Genomic DNA, 16,859 nt, shown 5'->3' with positions numbered 1-16,859 from the left:
GGTTATTATATGGGTTTACTGGGCAAACCCAGATTTTATAAATAATTGCCTGTCAGGCTGTTCAAGATAGACAAACACACAGCAGACCAACAAAAACATGATCTGTCATATTTCTGAGAGAAATGTATGTTGAGTCTTCATTCTCTGGGACTTTAAGGAGACCAGTTAAAAATAAGTGCCAGTATTTTTCCTGCTTATGCATATTTTAAAATGTAAAATCTGGGAGAGAGACAGCAATAGAAGGAATTTTGATTCCAGTACCCAGTTCCTGAAATGGTTTCTTCTGTCTGTATCCCTACAGATCGAAACCAAATACAATAAATGCTGGTGTCCTTTTAAAAAAGTCTGGATGTTTACAGCAAGCATATAATTTTCCATGATTAAGGATGCCAACAAAAATAAAGAGTGATGATAAAAAGAAAAGTTTAATCATATATTTCAAGGAGCACAAATGGAACATCAGAAAACTTCCCTCTTCCCTCATTTAATACATTGTACACATTACTTTTAGCCCTTTACACACAGAAAATTTCCAGAAATCAGAAGCGTAAGCAGATAAAAAAGCAATTTATGAACGGCAGCAATATTGGACGTACGATGTTCACTTTTACAGTATTTTGATTGCAAAGAGACATTTTTCCATTTATTTAAAAAATATACATATATTTAAGGTTTTTGCAAGCAGGTCCACGAGAGCAGGATAACGAAACCACCTACAAATGACCACAAGAGCCCAGAGCAGGAGTGAAAATTAAGACCTCACATACTAAGCACAAAGGAGGATGGCTGCATTATATAAAATATTTTTCTGTTCTCCTCTTGATCCCTTGAGTGTTCTGGATTAACTTGAGGCTTAGGTTGGATTCCAAGCCTGAGCTCAGGGCAGCTGAAGAAGACCCCTGACCCGTGGGTACCACAGGGACACCAGCAGGATGTGCCAGCAGATCCTGGTCACGGGCTGCAGCAGGAGCCCTTTTCTCTGCTCCAGCATCATCGTGGTTAGCTCTATATTTGTACAGTTTTTATGGGAAGAAATGAATGAGTTTGTGAGGCCAGCAAAGGCTGGAGGAGCAAAGAGATGGGAACAAGCATAGAGGCAGGGACTGAGATTTAAAAAAAAAATAATCTCGTAAACAAACAACGTTAGCTAAAATATCAAAAAGGGCAAAAAGAGCTGGTTTCTTCTTCAACCAAATCCAACAGTAATGCTGCCTTTGTCAACAACAGGGACAACATCTGCTTCCTGCAGCAAGCACTGAGCAAGCACACAACATCAAGCCCTTGCCTAGAACCACTGAGACAGACACAGTTATTGAAACACTTTAGACTGTATTTTTCCAAACAGGGGTCCAGTCCAGTGCCAAGTCACTGCAAAGGCTTTCTCTGATTTTGGACAATGATGGCTCAAACCTTAGGAGATGGCAATATTGAAAATTTGGGTGTGAGCTCTTAGCCCATCTTTGGGTCTGCACAAAGCCAAGTCTCTAACTGGTCAAGTTTGGTTTACCTGAACTTTTCTGAATATGCTTGCATCCAAACTTGGTATGGCTGTCATGAAATTCCCATCACTGTACTAAAGTGGGTTATAATCTGTGAACACTTACATTAATTGAGAGAAACAAGTGGAAACTAGTGGAAAACAGTGGAAAATTTCTTTTTGTAAAAATTGCAAAGAAAACTACGTAACCTTTATACAACCTAATAAACCAACACAACCTAGTCTATCTCTGGCCTCTTCCTGCCCCATCCTGCTTTACAAAAAAAAACATCTTTTGGAGAACATACAGCCTTCCAGACACTTAAATAAAAATGACATGGCAGTCAGAAAGTCCCCTGCAAACTCCAGCATTGTCTGAGCTGCATTCTTGTCCACCTACACCCTATCCCAAACATCCTGCCATTAATTAGCTAAATGTTCCAGCTAGTAAACAAGAATAACGATTGAGGGGGCTGGAAAAAGAGACAGAGACAGCCAGCAGATAGTCACAACAAACCAGCCCACTCACTGGTACATGGAGACATTGGAGCTTGTATTTTTTTTCCTTCCATGGAGGGGAAAAGAAAATCACCTTAATATAATACTGTCTTTCCTGTTGCTGCAGCCACATCCACATCAGCAGGCGAGAAAAGTCATCCCATTCCTGCGGTAGGCACTCTGTCAGGGAAAGAGAAAATCTGCAGTGAATTATCACATCAGCTTAAACAAGGGAAGGAGGCAGAGAGAAAAGCAAGGCTTTCTTCCTGTTTTGTAGGATATTCTGGCTGCAATCTAATAGTGTGCCTAATCTGAACATTTCTGGTGGGGAAGCTGCAAGCAACCACTTTGCCTATTAAAAAATCAGTGTGGTTAACAAGTGGTTAGTGTCTCTATTTCAGGAGAGCAAGAGATAGGCAAAGATGTAACATCCTCCTTTGTTAATTGCCTGCAAAATAGAGGAGGCCAAAAATATACCATTATGCTGAATCTGTTTGTTCTTTTTAAGCACATATTCTCTACTCACCATGTTCAAGAATCATTTCTAAACTGCCTGAACACTCTGTAAATTATTGACTAATTGCAGTTTTCCAAACTTAATTTATAGTCTGAGTCTAAAGTTATATAAACAGACACTGGTATAATCCCCACCACTCCAAACCAAAATTAATCTTAAAGACTCTCTGGCCAGTAGGAAATAATTTGATATCCCATATATTGTAACCTGGGATGATGTGTTTCCAATGGTAAAGAAGCACAGGAGTCCAGTGGCACTTGAGAAAATAATTTTAAAAGATCCTGTGGTATGGTCTCCCTAAAATACCTTTCATGCATTTTTAACAGCTCTTTCTGAATCAATATAGGAAACTATACCTTTTAATGCCACTGGAAACCCTATAATGTAAGGAGATAGTCTCAGTTTAAAAAATACTTTTTTTTTCCTATTAACAATATCTTTAAAAAAGCAAAGGAATTTAAGTAGTTTTGCTTTATTTGGTTCACCTTCAGCAGCCATCCTGTTTTAAAAATGAAAATGTAGTCATCTACTTCATTGTTAGTGCTTCATCAGATTTATTTTGTACCTCTTCAGTCAAAGCACTTAGGAAGTGCCATATATAACCAGCATTTTTAGTGGCTCTACCAATTTCCTAATTAATTTCAGCCAGATCAATTTCTCCTCTCTGAAACTAGAATTAGAGTAACATTAGGAGTAAAGGATAACCTCAAACAACTTGGGATATAAATAGTATTTATACTGAGCTGCAAAGAAATAATTTCAAAACCAGCAAGGATGTATTCAGAGAGACATTTTACAGACAGTGAATATGCAAAAGGAAATATGTACAAGATGTTCATTACAGCATCCTTTACATTAACACCACACTTCAGTCTGGAGATCTAGCAGCATATGGCATTAAAGTCAAAGAGCAGAACATCAACTCTGGGATATACAGCCAAGGCATGACAGTATCACCACAAACAAAACACAAAATAAATCCAAAAGCTCTATACCCAAACATGAAATGCCCAAAACAGACTAGCCAATAATTTTGAAAGGATCCAATATATTCCCACAACCACAAGCAGAAAGTCCAAGGCAGTTTGGATATTCAGCTTGCCCAAACCATTATGGCTGGCATTTGCAAGTCAATGCTAAAGTAATGTTTTTAACTGCTTGACCCCAATAGTTTCACAGGGCTTTATAACCCAAGTGACAACCTTTAGCACATAAACAAAATATTCAGGACTACTGTGCAGTTTGCTCGGAGACAAATGATCCTGAGTACAAAGCTGGATCTACATGAAAGATAAAAGGTTGAATTTTGCAAAAGGAATTTTGGTTGTGAAGCAAAGTTGGGCTTGGCTGGGCTCACCTGGGAAATAATGAAGTTTAACATTTTCCAACATGGGCAGTGTTGCACAGACAGTTATAGCCCTGCAAAGGTCATTTCAGAAGCCAGTTTCATGGCAGGCAGGATAACACCTTTGGAGAGCTGGGCACACCCACTGGTCTATATTTAGTGATATATTATAACAAGTGTGGCTATAGTTAGGATTGAAAACTATTTCCTACTTCACTCCCCCTTTCACATACTTTCAACTTTCTGAAACATTTGCCCTTGGGCTGAAATTTCCTCTGCTTTAATCTCTGCCTGAAGTTCACTTTCTTTGGAAAGGACCAACAAAATTCCTGAAGCCATTATGAAGTTCACCAATAATGAAAACAACACATTTTTTCCTTCCCAATCCAGACAAAGTGATTCTGATATATGTGTATTTCGTTACGGAATTTAGCCATAATTGAACCATTTTACCCCAAAACCATCCGTACCTTCAACCTCAGGATAAAGGTGTTTTGAAAATCAGTATATCAGAGGAGGGAGTTTGATTCATCCCATTCCATAACAAGATAACACTTTGCTCTCATTTTGATACATTACTAGATAATAAAGGTTAACCTCCAAAATGCTTTTATGCAGAGCAAAAGTATTTTACAGACATCCCATCTTTCTGAGTTATACCAGATATCTTTAAGATCTATACAGCCGAATTTGGGATACTGAAAGACAGATCTTTACATGCCAAGAATCATGAAGAGAAATAGCAAGATGTTTTTCATAAAACTCACATGTGTATGTGCCCTTGCACGAGTTTAGATGGATGTGGCAGACATTTAATGTGGTTGGAGATAATTTAGAGGGTTTGGATGACACTTCTGGGTGCTTTATGCCACTTGGGCAGCATCCACATTTTAATTTTTTTTAAAATATGATTATTTGGCTCAGAATTACAGATAGAGGATGATGCAGGCTCTTGATGTGGGATTAAAATAGCTGTATCCATTTTGCTGGATATGTCTTGCTGTCAAGAGATAACATAAGCCCATGGTTCCTCCTGGACCCCTTTTTGGAAAAGTATCTACTACATCCAAATTTTCTGTGTGTTCTCTGTTAAAATTTACTACCAGGCTGTACTTTGACTTTTCCTGCTGTGGGCTGAGTCTCTGCTATGGTTGAAGTTCTGTCAGCCTCTTGCTGTACCCAATAGTACAAGGGGTGGTGAAGGCTGCAACTTCCAGACATGGGGAATCACCTAACCTGGCACAAATCAGACAGCTTGCCTTCCCAGAATGGCTTCCATGCCTTGAAAAGTTGATGCAACCTTATTTGGCTAATCTAGCTCTCAGAGAAACTCTTCCTGCTCCTTGATATCACACGACAGGATTCTTCTTCCTTTTCTCTGACCTCCTTGAAGGACAGATTGCCGCCAACCAGAGCCAGAGGCTGCACAGGCTGTGACGATGAAAAGCAGAAACACAATCTTCATCTGGCCCAGGCCACTCCTACCACCTGCTCCCATTTAGGGGAGGGTGGTGATGATTTTGCTTCTTAGTCCTCACTTCCCAGTCCTACCCTGACCTAGTGGGTCCATCCCTGCCCATGGCAGTGGGGCTGGAACCAGATCTTTAACACCTCTTCTAACCCCAACCATTCTACGATTCTACCCCATGGAGGCATCTTGTGAAAAACCTTCTCAGCATCCTCTATACAGGAATGTTCCCTTGGAAATGTTGCTCCTCCAAGTTGTCAAAGCACACTGGACTCTGACACAGGATCCTCTCTGGCAATGCTATCATTATTTAATCAGTGAAGGCAGGCTTTTTTCCAACAATCTGAAAGGAGGCACAATGAAGCAGTAAAGATGGGCAGTGTTCACTGCTGTCAGTTGCCTAAAAGCAACATCTTGCTTTGCCCTGTGTTTGGTGAAAGAAGGAAAAACTATCAGCTTAAAAAGCCAGCATGGCACAGGAAAACTTGGCCAAGGAAATCCTCAAATTTCATGAAAAATCATCCATTTTCTCCTCCTTTTGTTTCTGGTTCCATTTCTCTCCTGTAAAGGCAGTGTCATTAAGGAACAAAAAGCACTACTCCAAGAAAAGGGCAGCAAAATTCCTCACAGTAGATCCCATGAAATGGGACAGCTTACTGAAGAGCACATAAGACAATTTAAGGGACAGATAATTGGATAATTTAAGGGACAAGGAAAATGGGTTTAAATTGAAAGAGAGTAGGTTTAGATTGGATATTAGGAAGACACTGTTCCCTGTGGGGGTGCTGAGGCCTTGGCACAGGGTGCTGAGAGCAGCTGTGGTTGCTCCATTCCTGGGATTGTCCAGGGCCAGGCTGGATGGGGCTTGGAGCAACCTGGGATGGTGGAAGGAGTCCCTGGGCATGGCAGGGGGTGGGAACTGGATGATCTTTGAGGTCTCTTCCAACCCACACCAGCCTGTGATTCTGTGATTTACAGAAACAAGTCCCAGCCAACCATGAAGATGTGTGAGTACTCCTCAATGAGAGAACAGAGTAGATTAGAGTACCAAGACCTCTGAACAGGCACCTCAGCTAGAAATGGTTTCCAGTTTACAATTTACACTAGTGCATAATTTCACAGCTGTAGCATGATGAGAAAGAATAATTTTGGCAAGAGAAAGAAACAGCTGTGATTTTTGAGTGGGCTGAGGCTTAATTTTTATTTGGGATAAACTTTGGAAAGTCTGGGGTAGAACATCTCCAGCGGGCACCCGAGACACCAAAGTTTATTGAGCCAAATCCTACATTGGTTGAAGTCTGCAGTTCTCCTTGCATTAAAGTTAAGCACAATGTCACACTGCAGGCCTGTTGTATCACTTAGAGATGTTAAATCCTGAATTATAAGCCCTGTATAAGTGAGTTACAGAGCAGCATTTATAAAACTTGAAGTCTCTCTTTCTTGGTGTCCTCTTGTATGTGTGTGGGCAAGTGGTTTAATTACAGTGCATAAAGTGGAATGGCAGACAGAGACATCCAAATCAAAGAGCAAGCCCTGGCTGAACTTCATTAGCAAACATAAATGCAAATAGGCACATCTTGTTTGTGACATGCCACGGTCCTTTTCGCCTTGGGTAATTTTACTCTATTCTCTGACATTTGCATAAATGTAAATCAAACCATATGACTTGAGCAGGTTTGTGATAGGGGAATAATATGCAAAACTTCTTTCCATTAAATAATTCTCTTCATGCAGCCTTACAATGTTACTGTGAAAATCAGGGAGGGCTGGATCTCAGACAGTGAGAGGCTTTATTTAAGAACAGTGGAGGGAGCCCTGCCCTTTAAATAAGAGACATTCTTGGATCAGACACTGGCTGGCAGGATGGAAAAAAGGATGTAGCATTAACTTTCATTCCACTCCAAATAACCTGGAACCCATAAACCACCAAGATTCTCTAATTTTGAATCTGCTCCTTTTCTCCCTGTCTCTTCTTTCCATTTTATTTGGGAAATGTTAACTTTGAAATTTCATTAGCTTGCCATAACATCAAACAGGTCACCCTGGACAGATTCATAACTCTTTGTACATAAAAACATCTAGATTAAAACCTCTGTGATTAAAAGGTTACTCCTCTAATTTTTCCCAGCCTGAACAGACAAACCACATGCAAAGAAGTGTCAGCTTATTTAGAGATTAAAATAATAATTAGTTTAAGAGGCAAAGTATAAGCAACATTGTTTGGAAAAGAAAATCCATGTGTTGTTTAGAATTAGTTGCTTCTGTTTAAGTTTAAATAAACTTGTGTGGATATAAACTCTCTGTATTAAAAAGTGCATCCATGTTACAAAAGAAATATAATGGATCATTCTCCCTCCAATTTAAAACAATAGCACTGAAGGCTCTAATTCCACAAACCCATCTTTAATCAGTAGCCAAAGCACAGATGTCTGATATTACTCAAAGGATGAGGGAGTGCTTTATGTGTGTAATGTCTCATACATGGTCAGTAATGAATAACACACCCCAAACATGGATCTATGGACACCCAGGTTTAGCACATTACAGACTTCCCTGTATCATCTGCCCTGCTGTAGCCATGAAATCTCATGGATTTCATTTAAGAGGAGGCCAGGCCAATGTTCTGAGAGCTGCAGCATTCATTTATCCATACCTAACAGTCCCTCTGGAAGCACAACCACACTGGTGCTCGCTCTAGATCCCAGGAAAGCTCAGTCAGGTGTAAGAAACACCAACAGCTGCATTCCTCAGGTCTGTTCCCTGAGTCCTCAGCCTGGTGGGACACCAGGGACAGCAGCAGTGCCCATGCCAAGAGTATCTGTCCTCAGGAAGGGGCCAGAGATCACAGGAACACTTCATGTAGGTGCCCACACACATCACACACTGATAAAAACACTGCTCAAATAAACCACCCATCAACTGAATGCTTCCCAGCCAAGTCAGCTATGGGCTTTGGTTGACCTTTTATCTGCCAGTGGTATAAACTTTCAAAATAATTTTTGTAAAACTGGGCTGCTGTGTACAGTAGTGGGACATATCCAGGATATATAATCCAAGTCTGGTAAAGAACAAAGTCTAGATCTCAACTATCCAACTTTTTTATTGTTGTTCTCTGCTTCTGGGATAAATGACATTCTCAAGGCTGATGGAAATGCAGGATCACTGGAAAACAAGGACCAAATGAATTTCTCAGACACCCTGTGCAGTACCACCAGTGGATGGAGAACAAAATGTAGGGCTTGTACTGCTGTCCTCCAGTGTATTTGGCCAAAATTGCAATGCTGCAGTTAACCAGAAAATCTTGCTTTCAGGACTAGGCTGGTATTGTACAAAAGAAAAACAAGGCAAAAGGATCACAGCTTCTGTTGCAGCAAGAACTGGGGTGTGGGACTGGGGTACCAATGTCTGCCAAGAGAAAAAAAGAACAAAATTGGTGGGGGGAGAGGGATCATTTTAAGTCTCTCAGAGGGTACTGTAAACAGCGGAGAAAGAAGGGAAAAACGGAACTATAAAACAATACTTGGCAGCTAGCTTTGCAAAACAAACATATTTTCATGAAGTCTTTCCCATCACTGCCACCAGCTTTAATGGGCTTTATTTGTCTGAGAGCAAGAAACCCTTTTTAATTGTCAGAGGAACAGCAATGCTGCTTTGCACACTGATAGGAATTCCTGTTCTGAGCCCTGCTTCAACCACACACTGCTCTCCATTCCCAGTCAGGGAGAGGAATCCCTTCCCCTAGGCTGCAAAACCTGCAGCAGGGCTCCATCACCACTCTTCTCTGGACAGCATCAGCTGCTTCTCCTGTGTAGAAAGTTAAAATCCAGCAAGTTTCTCTTGCCATGGGTCTAATGGTCCATAACTCTGCCCAGGAGACAGTGCTGGCAAAGCACACAGCAGGTCTCCACGAGATCTTGAGGGATATGGCCTGCTGGAATCCAGCAGAACTGGGAAAGCTTAATCCCCTCATCACCTGGAAATGCAGTGGTTCCTGAGTGTCCCTGATCTCCTCATGAGCAGTGTCAAATAGTTCACTTTTATTTTTACTGCCTCTCCTCAAACTGGTCAAAACACTTGCAGTTGCTCAAGGGTCAAACTCTCCTGATGTGCCTCAACTCTTTGCCTTAGCTGCATGGCAACAATAATGTACACAGGGAACCTTATTATGTCTGAGAATTAAATTAAAACTGGAAGTCTTGAGACTTTAGGTATAATTGGACTCTCAAACCTCTGGTTTATGACTCAGGGCACTGCACAGTCACAGCATTCCCATGTGAAAATATACCACTAACAATAAAAACTCGTTCAGCCTGACAGCAATTCAGCACCAAACAACCTGGATGGCTCCCTGTCTCCAGGGATGACTTTATTTGACCTTTTAAGGTTTTCCTCTACTGCTGTAGAAGCTCAGGATTGTTTCTGCAGGAAGTGAAAGAAAAGGTTAAATTCCCCTCTGTGTCACCACTGCTCATGACCTCAGCATAGGAGCTAAAGAGCAAATTTATTTGGAAACAATATGGTGTGGTACAGTTGTCTGAGCACAAGGGCAGGAGCCAGGGCTGGGCTCTGCTCCCAGCTCTGACACTTACTTGCTGTGTGGCCTCAGACAAACCACTTAGTGTCTCTGTGCTTCCATTTCCCCTGCCTTTGAAACAGAAATACTATCACTCACTGAAAACCTTTTTTTGAGGATTGCTTGATTACAGAGCTCATACACAACACTGAATACACTGTATACTATGCCATAATTATTATTTTCATTGTTTTATATTTTCCATTGTAATGGCTAAAATATCAGATGTATAGAAAAGGATGCTGAAATTGGCAGCTATTGCATAGGAGGAGCAGGTATGAAATGTTGAAATTTGAAATTAAATTATTTGGCAAACCAACAGAGTTCACTTACACTTTTCCCTTTTTGTAATGAAACTGAAATTGTAACAAAAAGCAGCATCTAATGACATTTTTGCAACACACTTCTCCCCCACCTCCTGAAAGCATCCTGCAAACCCTCTCTGCGGAGGGCACAGCACCTCTGCTCTCTCTTTGATTCAACAGAGCATTTCAGTGGAGAAACAAGAGGCCAACCAACAGCTCAGGTCTGTGGAGAGGGGAATTTTCTCAACATTTGCTGGTGGCAGCACTGGGGTGCAGCCACTTCTCGCCCTGCTCAGCCCTGACTGATGTGCTCTGTCTGCAGAGGGGCGCCGGCGCACCGGAGCCGTGGGAGGTAAGAGGAATTAAGGTAATGCATCAGTGGTTGCCAGTGAAGGAGATGGGAAGAGGGGGGAAAGAAAAAAAAAAAAAAAGGAAAAAAAAAAAGAGGCAAAAGAAATATACTATTTCAATCAAAGTCTGAAATTTGTAGAAGTGGTTTTGGTCTCAATATAGAAAAAATATTTATCCAAGAAACTCCTACTCGGGTGCGAACATCCTACTTCTAGTGGGATTTTGTTTGGCAAAGTGCAGGGAAGGAGTGGAAGCTAATACAGAACATGTCTATAAACAAATATATTTATTTAGTACAGATTGACACATTCACTAGAGTATTTCAGTGATTACACGTGTAAAACTATTTCCTATAGTGGTTTCCTTTTGTGATTCTGCTAATTTATTCAATCCACCCCATTTTCATGCATTGAATGTTATGAGCCATTTCAGCCACCCAGACTGAAACACGTTTGGAGACTACATGCCTGTTTTTTCATTTCATCATCTACACATAATTATTTGGTGATATTAGGAATTTGAGCTCAAATGGAAGCCAACCAACATTTTAATAGCTTAAAAATCACACAAAATGAAGTCTGCCCTGAGGTTAATGAATAAGAGCCAAATCTTGAGGCTCTTGCTCAGTTTTTACTCACTCCTTATTCAGGCAAAAGTTGAATCAATTGTAGTTGGACTGATTAAAACCAGAAGAACATATATTTGGACCTTTCTCTCAGGTAAAACAGAATAAATTACCTAGGATTAGGCTGCAGAATGGCATCCAATCGATCTTTCACATGTATTTCTGCAACATGCTGGAGAAAAAATCCAAGTGCTGAGGTAGTTTAACCAGTTAAACCAATATTTTAGCAGCAGAATAAATTACTCTACACTACCAGGTTTTATGACATTTATATTAGAAATAGCCCTGAATCAAAATAGGTTTCCTGATCCCTCCTGGACTTCTGAAATTTGGGATCAAATCCAAACTTAAAAAATGGTTCACTAAGTATGAAAGCCAAATGCCCCTATCCTTCAAAACAAAGCTCCATCCTTAATTTGAACATTAATCCAGGCATGTATTGATACAGGTATTTGATTTTTGATGACAGCAAGCATTCATAATTTAGGAAACTAAAGGTTATTCTTTAATTACATGCAGGATGTCCTACTCCTTAGAGTAGGCAAAGAATGCAATATCCCTCTAAAAAACACAAAGCAGAGCAGTTAATTGCTTTGAACAGTTAACACTTCACTAGTAATTGGTGATAATCACAGAAGGATGCTTCTCCCTTAAGTCACAACTCATTTCAGTATTGGGCCACTCTCAGCGAAGTAATGACACATTTATCCCATTCAAGCCAGACTTAAGCATGAGGATTTGGAAAAGAAAGGAGTATGAATGACAGATTTCTTCAATATATGCAAAAGCAAATAGAAGAAGGAAAAAATGGGTACCAAGAATGAAGTGGTCAATGTGTAGATGTGGCAACTCGGGACTGGTTTAAGTGCTAGGCTTGGCAGTGCTGGGTTAATGGTTGGATTCAATGATCTTAGAGAGCTTTTCCAACCTAATTGATTCTATGATTTGTGAAAAACACCAGATCCCAACTGGGTCTGGGTGACAGTGGCCCTGCTCACTACCTCCTGTAACTCCATCTCAATGCTGAGCACGTGAGGAGCTGGATTTGGGGATGGCTCTGTTTGTAAAGGAGGGAGTTGGGATGTGTGAAGAGAGCAGTGCTCTCCTGGCCATCACTCACACTACAGGGCCAGGTCCTGCTCTCCCCAGCACTTCCTATCTGCAGGACAAACTCCTTCCTGTGTTCAGCAGAGTCTGGTGAGCACAAACCACGCCAGTGGCACACTGGGAGTGTTGGAACAGTGCCCAAAGCCTCACAGGTTCCTGCACTGGCAGCCTGCACACAGGAGAGCCTCACTGCACCTTGAGAGAGCTGCAGGCAAGTTAGGAGCTGCAAGAATGAGCCAAGGAACTTGGGATCCCAAGGAAGGGAAGGCTTTCTGTTACATTACACTTTTTAAACGAGATTATATCCACAATCATATATTGGAAAAGCCATGTCACAAGTGTACACAGACTTCAAGTCTCTCTAATGTACAGCTCAGGTTATCTTCACTCTTTCTAAGTGTCCTTCTGTCCCTCTGTTTCTTACCTGCCTAACATCTTGGCCAAATGGCTCATCCCAGGGACACTGGATAGTTGCTGAGAACAACAGGATTCAAAAATGTTCTTCCAAGAAGTGATTAAAAATTTCTTTTGATAGTTTCTGACTGATTGGCTGTGAGTGGGGGGTAGGCACATAATACTTACTTTGTGAAGCAAATGAAATAACTCCACAGACTGAGAACCTTCATGCTATACCCCCCTACACAGACCCAATTTTACATGTCACTTCCTATGGCACATGTTACTTAAATGAAACTTATTCTGAAATGTAAGGACAGACCAACGCCATCAACAATATCTCAGTGGTCTGACCCATCACATCAAACTCTCTTTTTTCTTCACCACATCTCATCTTTTTCCCTAGTATCCAGTTTAAGAGCAGACACACATTTACATGCACATCTATAAAAGTGATACTTGTCTGAAAACAAAGTGGGCAGGCCAAGAGATTCTCCTGGCTGATTGCCATTGTTCAGTCACTAAATATGGGTTTAGGAATAGGGAGATGGATTACTCGCTTGTAACTCCACCATGGGCTTTTCATGATATCACAGCCCATATTTTGTTAATAACACAGAGGAATATTTAAATCCTGTATGGAAGTTTTTTCATACGTACTTCTTTGATGTTAGAACATTTTGATTTGTGTGCATGCTGACACCAGAACATCTAGATTACTGCATGTTCATTTATCAGAGAGTGCTGGGTCCATCCTGTTTGGATGTGCAATTATTGCATCAAATAGATAGCATGGGCTAATCATGCTGACAGCCACATCCCCACATCCAGTGGCTGGAAATGAAAGAACACAAAAAAAATTACTGTAAATGAAGAGTTAGTCAAGTCACATTAAATGCTATTGCTAAGTAAAACAATAAAAGAGTTTGTATTTTTAAAAAGCAGAAAGGTGGTAGGGAAGTAACTGAGCCCCAAACCTAGAACACATTGCAGTTCCTGGATTTAAAGCTAATGGGACCCAGTGGGTCCAGGCTTTGGCAAAGAGAAAGCTGTTGTCTCCATCACATTATTTATTGTAATGGTGTAACTCCTTTTTCCTTTGTTTCTCCTTTTCCCCCCAGCAGAATGGTTGTTGCTAAGATGGGAATGTGAAATCCAGGTTTTCGTCTCTCCAGTAGCTCTGAATTTCCTGGCTTTGTGGACTGAAATCAGACCCTGAAGTCACTTATGTGCATTTTGTTTTGGGTAATTGACATTAATTTTTAGGTTGCATCACTGACATCAATCAGCACTGCCCTCAGAGGAGTTAAGGGGCCACAATAAAAGAGCATGATATTGTTTCTTTTGTTTTATTTTTGGAGCACTTTGACTACTCTATACTTTTCCAGTGGATGTTACATTCTTTTTGGGTGAGACAGTTTAAAACATTACTGACTGTCTCATTTAAAAGAATACTTTGGCATTACAGTGAATGCCTGGCTCCAGAGGCTGGGACAGCCAAGGCTGGTAAAAATTCAAGTTGATACCTTTTGTCTATGCAACACTTTGAAGAAACTATGAAATGACAACACATTTCTTTAGAGAGAGCCCTGCTGCCCATTACAGATGTTTCCCATATGGTAAGGGGAAGGTTGGTCCCTTCCCCCTCCACTCATCAGTGTTCTCACATCGTAGCAGGAATCTACAAAGACAACCAGGCTGTAAATGACACCGCACAGAAGCCTCCAGCAGCACGTACTGCCAAGGAAGGAGCTGATTTTCATTGTCAGGGCACGAATGCACTCCATCACAGCCCATTGATGGGAGACTCCTCAGCTTCCTGTTTCACCAGTGTATGGCACAAAAAACCCTGGAGTGAACGGCCAAGAGAAGCCAAACCAGGTTTCAGATGCTAAAATGATGAGATGGAGAAGACAGAATAAATCAGTAGAGATTACTGAAAATTATCATCCTGCATCAGCTGGTGAGCTCAACACCTTCTCCCTCAAATCCTCATGCATGGGAAGAAAAATTCTTTCTAACACAAGATCATAATTTTTAGGGAAAAAGAATCTGAGGCCCTTCAGTGGGACTGAAACCTATTTTTTGGGTGCTTGGACGTAATCACACACACAGGTTCACAGGTAGGTCTTGAAAGCAGACAGCCACTGGGTAGAGAATTGGCCTGTTGCCCCATATTTTGCCAAGGAGTTCATCACCCTAGCTCTACTCAAGATGTTAATAAATCCCAATACTTTTTGGATGCTGGAGCTATTCTAACACTCATGTCTTGAATGCAGGTGTGACTTTCTAAGACTTTAATGTGTAATTGAGACATTTTGTCATCTTGTCCACTTCTTTCCCAAACCACAAAACTGTCATCTTATTTCAACAGTAAACTTCAAGATAAATAAAAACCTGAACATACATAGAATTTGTGATGAAAAAAGAAAAATCCTGTTTGCCTATTTCCCTACACTTTTATTTTTAGACAAGGTATGGGACCATCTGGACTAGTCTATATTTAATTTATAATGGACCATTGTTTTTTCATGCCAACCAATCTTCTAATTGGTATATTTTGCTATTGGTTATTATATAATATTGTATAATAGTAATATGATATTCTACAAAATAAACTCTAATGCTGAGATTTTGAAAACCATTTACTGATCTCAGCTGGCCATTTCACCAGTAGCTATGTGGCTAAAACCTTACACAGATTAAGAAATAAAGCTTACATAATATCTAGTTAAATGTTTGGTTTTTCTTTTTCATTATTACTTCCTTCTTCATTCCCCAATAAACAGAATATTTTAAATTTTTTTATCTCATCATATTTTCCTGCTTACCTTTTCCTGTTCCTCACAACAGCATTTCTTCCTAGTTCTTTATTACCAACTCTACTCTGCTTAACTTCAAGGATAGAAATCTGTCCTTCTATTTACCTGTCTTTGCCCTCTAGTTCAGCTTATCTATCCTTCAGTTTCCAGCCCATTCTTCCATCTTTCTATAACTCATTATTTCTACTTCCTTTTGACCAGCCTATCTCTGTCTGCTGTTTTTCTTTCCAACCTGATTTCTGCAGGTGTCTTACCAACATTATCTCCTCTGTACAGAAGTGAAGGGCTTCTGTGTCTTAAAATAATTCCATCCAAAATTTACTTCATCCTCTCCCAACCACATTAAGGGTCTACAAGTGTATCTGCAGATGTAGAAACTAAAAAAACCAGATCTGCTGCTTGTTGTAGGACCCATGAAGAATTTTAGCAATACCAAAGAGGGCATTGACCACACAAGAGAGAAACTCAGTGTTTGTGAAGAGGGGCAGGAGAATCCTAAATACCAATTTGGAACAGCCACCAGCTGTCACTCAGGGCACAACAGAGCCCTCAAAGGCTTGGGGGAGCTTTCATACCTCCCACAAGCTAAAATCCAATCTTGGCTATTGAATATAAATGAAGCATGTATTTTAATATATTTTTTTTCTTTCCCTGTGATTATTCAGTTTGGTTAAGGAGAAAAAATTAAGAAAGAAAGAGAAAACAAAGGCCACTCACAACCTTGGTGTACAGAGAAGCCTGCTGGTGTCCAGTCCATTGAAGAAATTGCTCAAAACCATCTTTGTGGGAACATTCTCCTGATGAAAGGCTGAGGTTTCTATCCCAGAAATGGTGACATGAGGTTTGCTGAGACCGGATAAACTCTCATGCCATCTTTACCGCCAAACTTTTATTTATTCTTGATAAACTGGTGTCACTTAATGTCATTTAATTGCTCCATATTTCCTTCATTTGTCTTTAGCTGGGCATGGTTCAACTAGAAAGCATGGCTCAGTCTCACAGAGGCCTTAGCAAATGAAGAGATACTGCAGCAGAGGTGTTTTGGGGTGGTATTTATTCCTCCAAGGGTGCTGTTGATGGGGTGAATTATTGATTCTGACCCACTGTGAACCACTGATCTCTGTTGGGGAGGAAATTCCTTCATCCTCAAGTAAACAACCCTTTTTTGCTGTGTTCCATGTGGTACTTCCAACAGGTGTTACAGAGAAAAAAAAGGAGACAACAACATATAACAAATAAAGGAATAAATGGATAAAAAGATAGATGACAACAACAAATAACAAATAAAGGAATGAATGGATAAAAGATAGATGAGTAAAACAGCTTGGTCCTGATTGGAAGAGAAGACAGCTGCAGATTCAGCTCTGCCTTTTGA

General features: G+C 40.5%; 1 protein-coding gene across 1 annotated transcript in view; it reads right to left on the bottom strand.

The window, feature by feature from the left end:
• Positions 1-406: 406 nt before the first annotated feature.
• Positions 407-16,859, bottom strand: part of SUPT3H (SPT3 homolog, SAGA and STAGA complex component) — a 254,476-nt gene continuing 238,023 nt past the window's right edge. Inside the window, exon 12 of the mRNA XM_033056187.2 lies at positions 407-2,155. Within this exon, the coding sequence (XP_032912078.1) occupies positions 2,114-2,155 (42 nt within the window). The 3' untranslated portion in view covers positions 407-2,113. The remainder of the gene's footprint in view (positions 2,156-16,859) is intronic.

This window comes from Catharus ustulatus, chromosome 3 (genome assembly GCF_009819885.2).
Source record: "Catharus ustulatus isolate bCatUst1 chromosome 3, bCatUst1.pri.v2, whole genome shotgun sequence".
NCBI classification, from domain to species: Eukaryota; Metazoa; Chordata; class Aves; order Passeriformes; family Turdidae; genus Catharus; species Catharus ustulatus.
The sequence above is the reverse complement of the archived record's forward strand: the minus strand, read 5'-3'. Positions and strand labels throughout refer to the sequence as shown.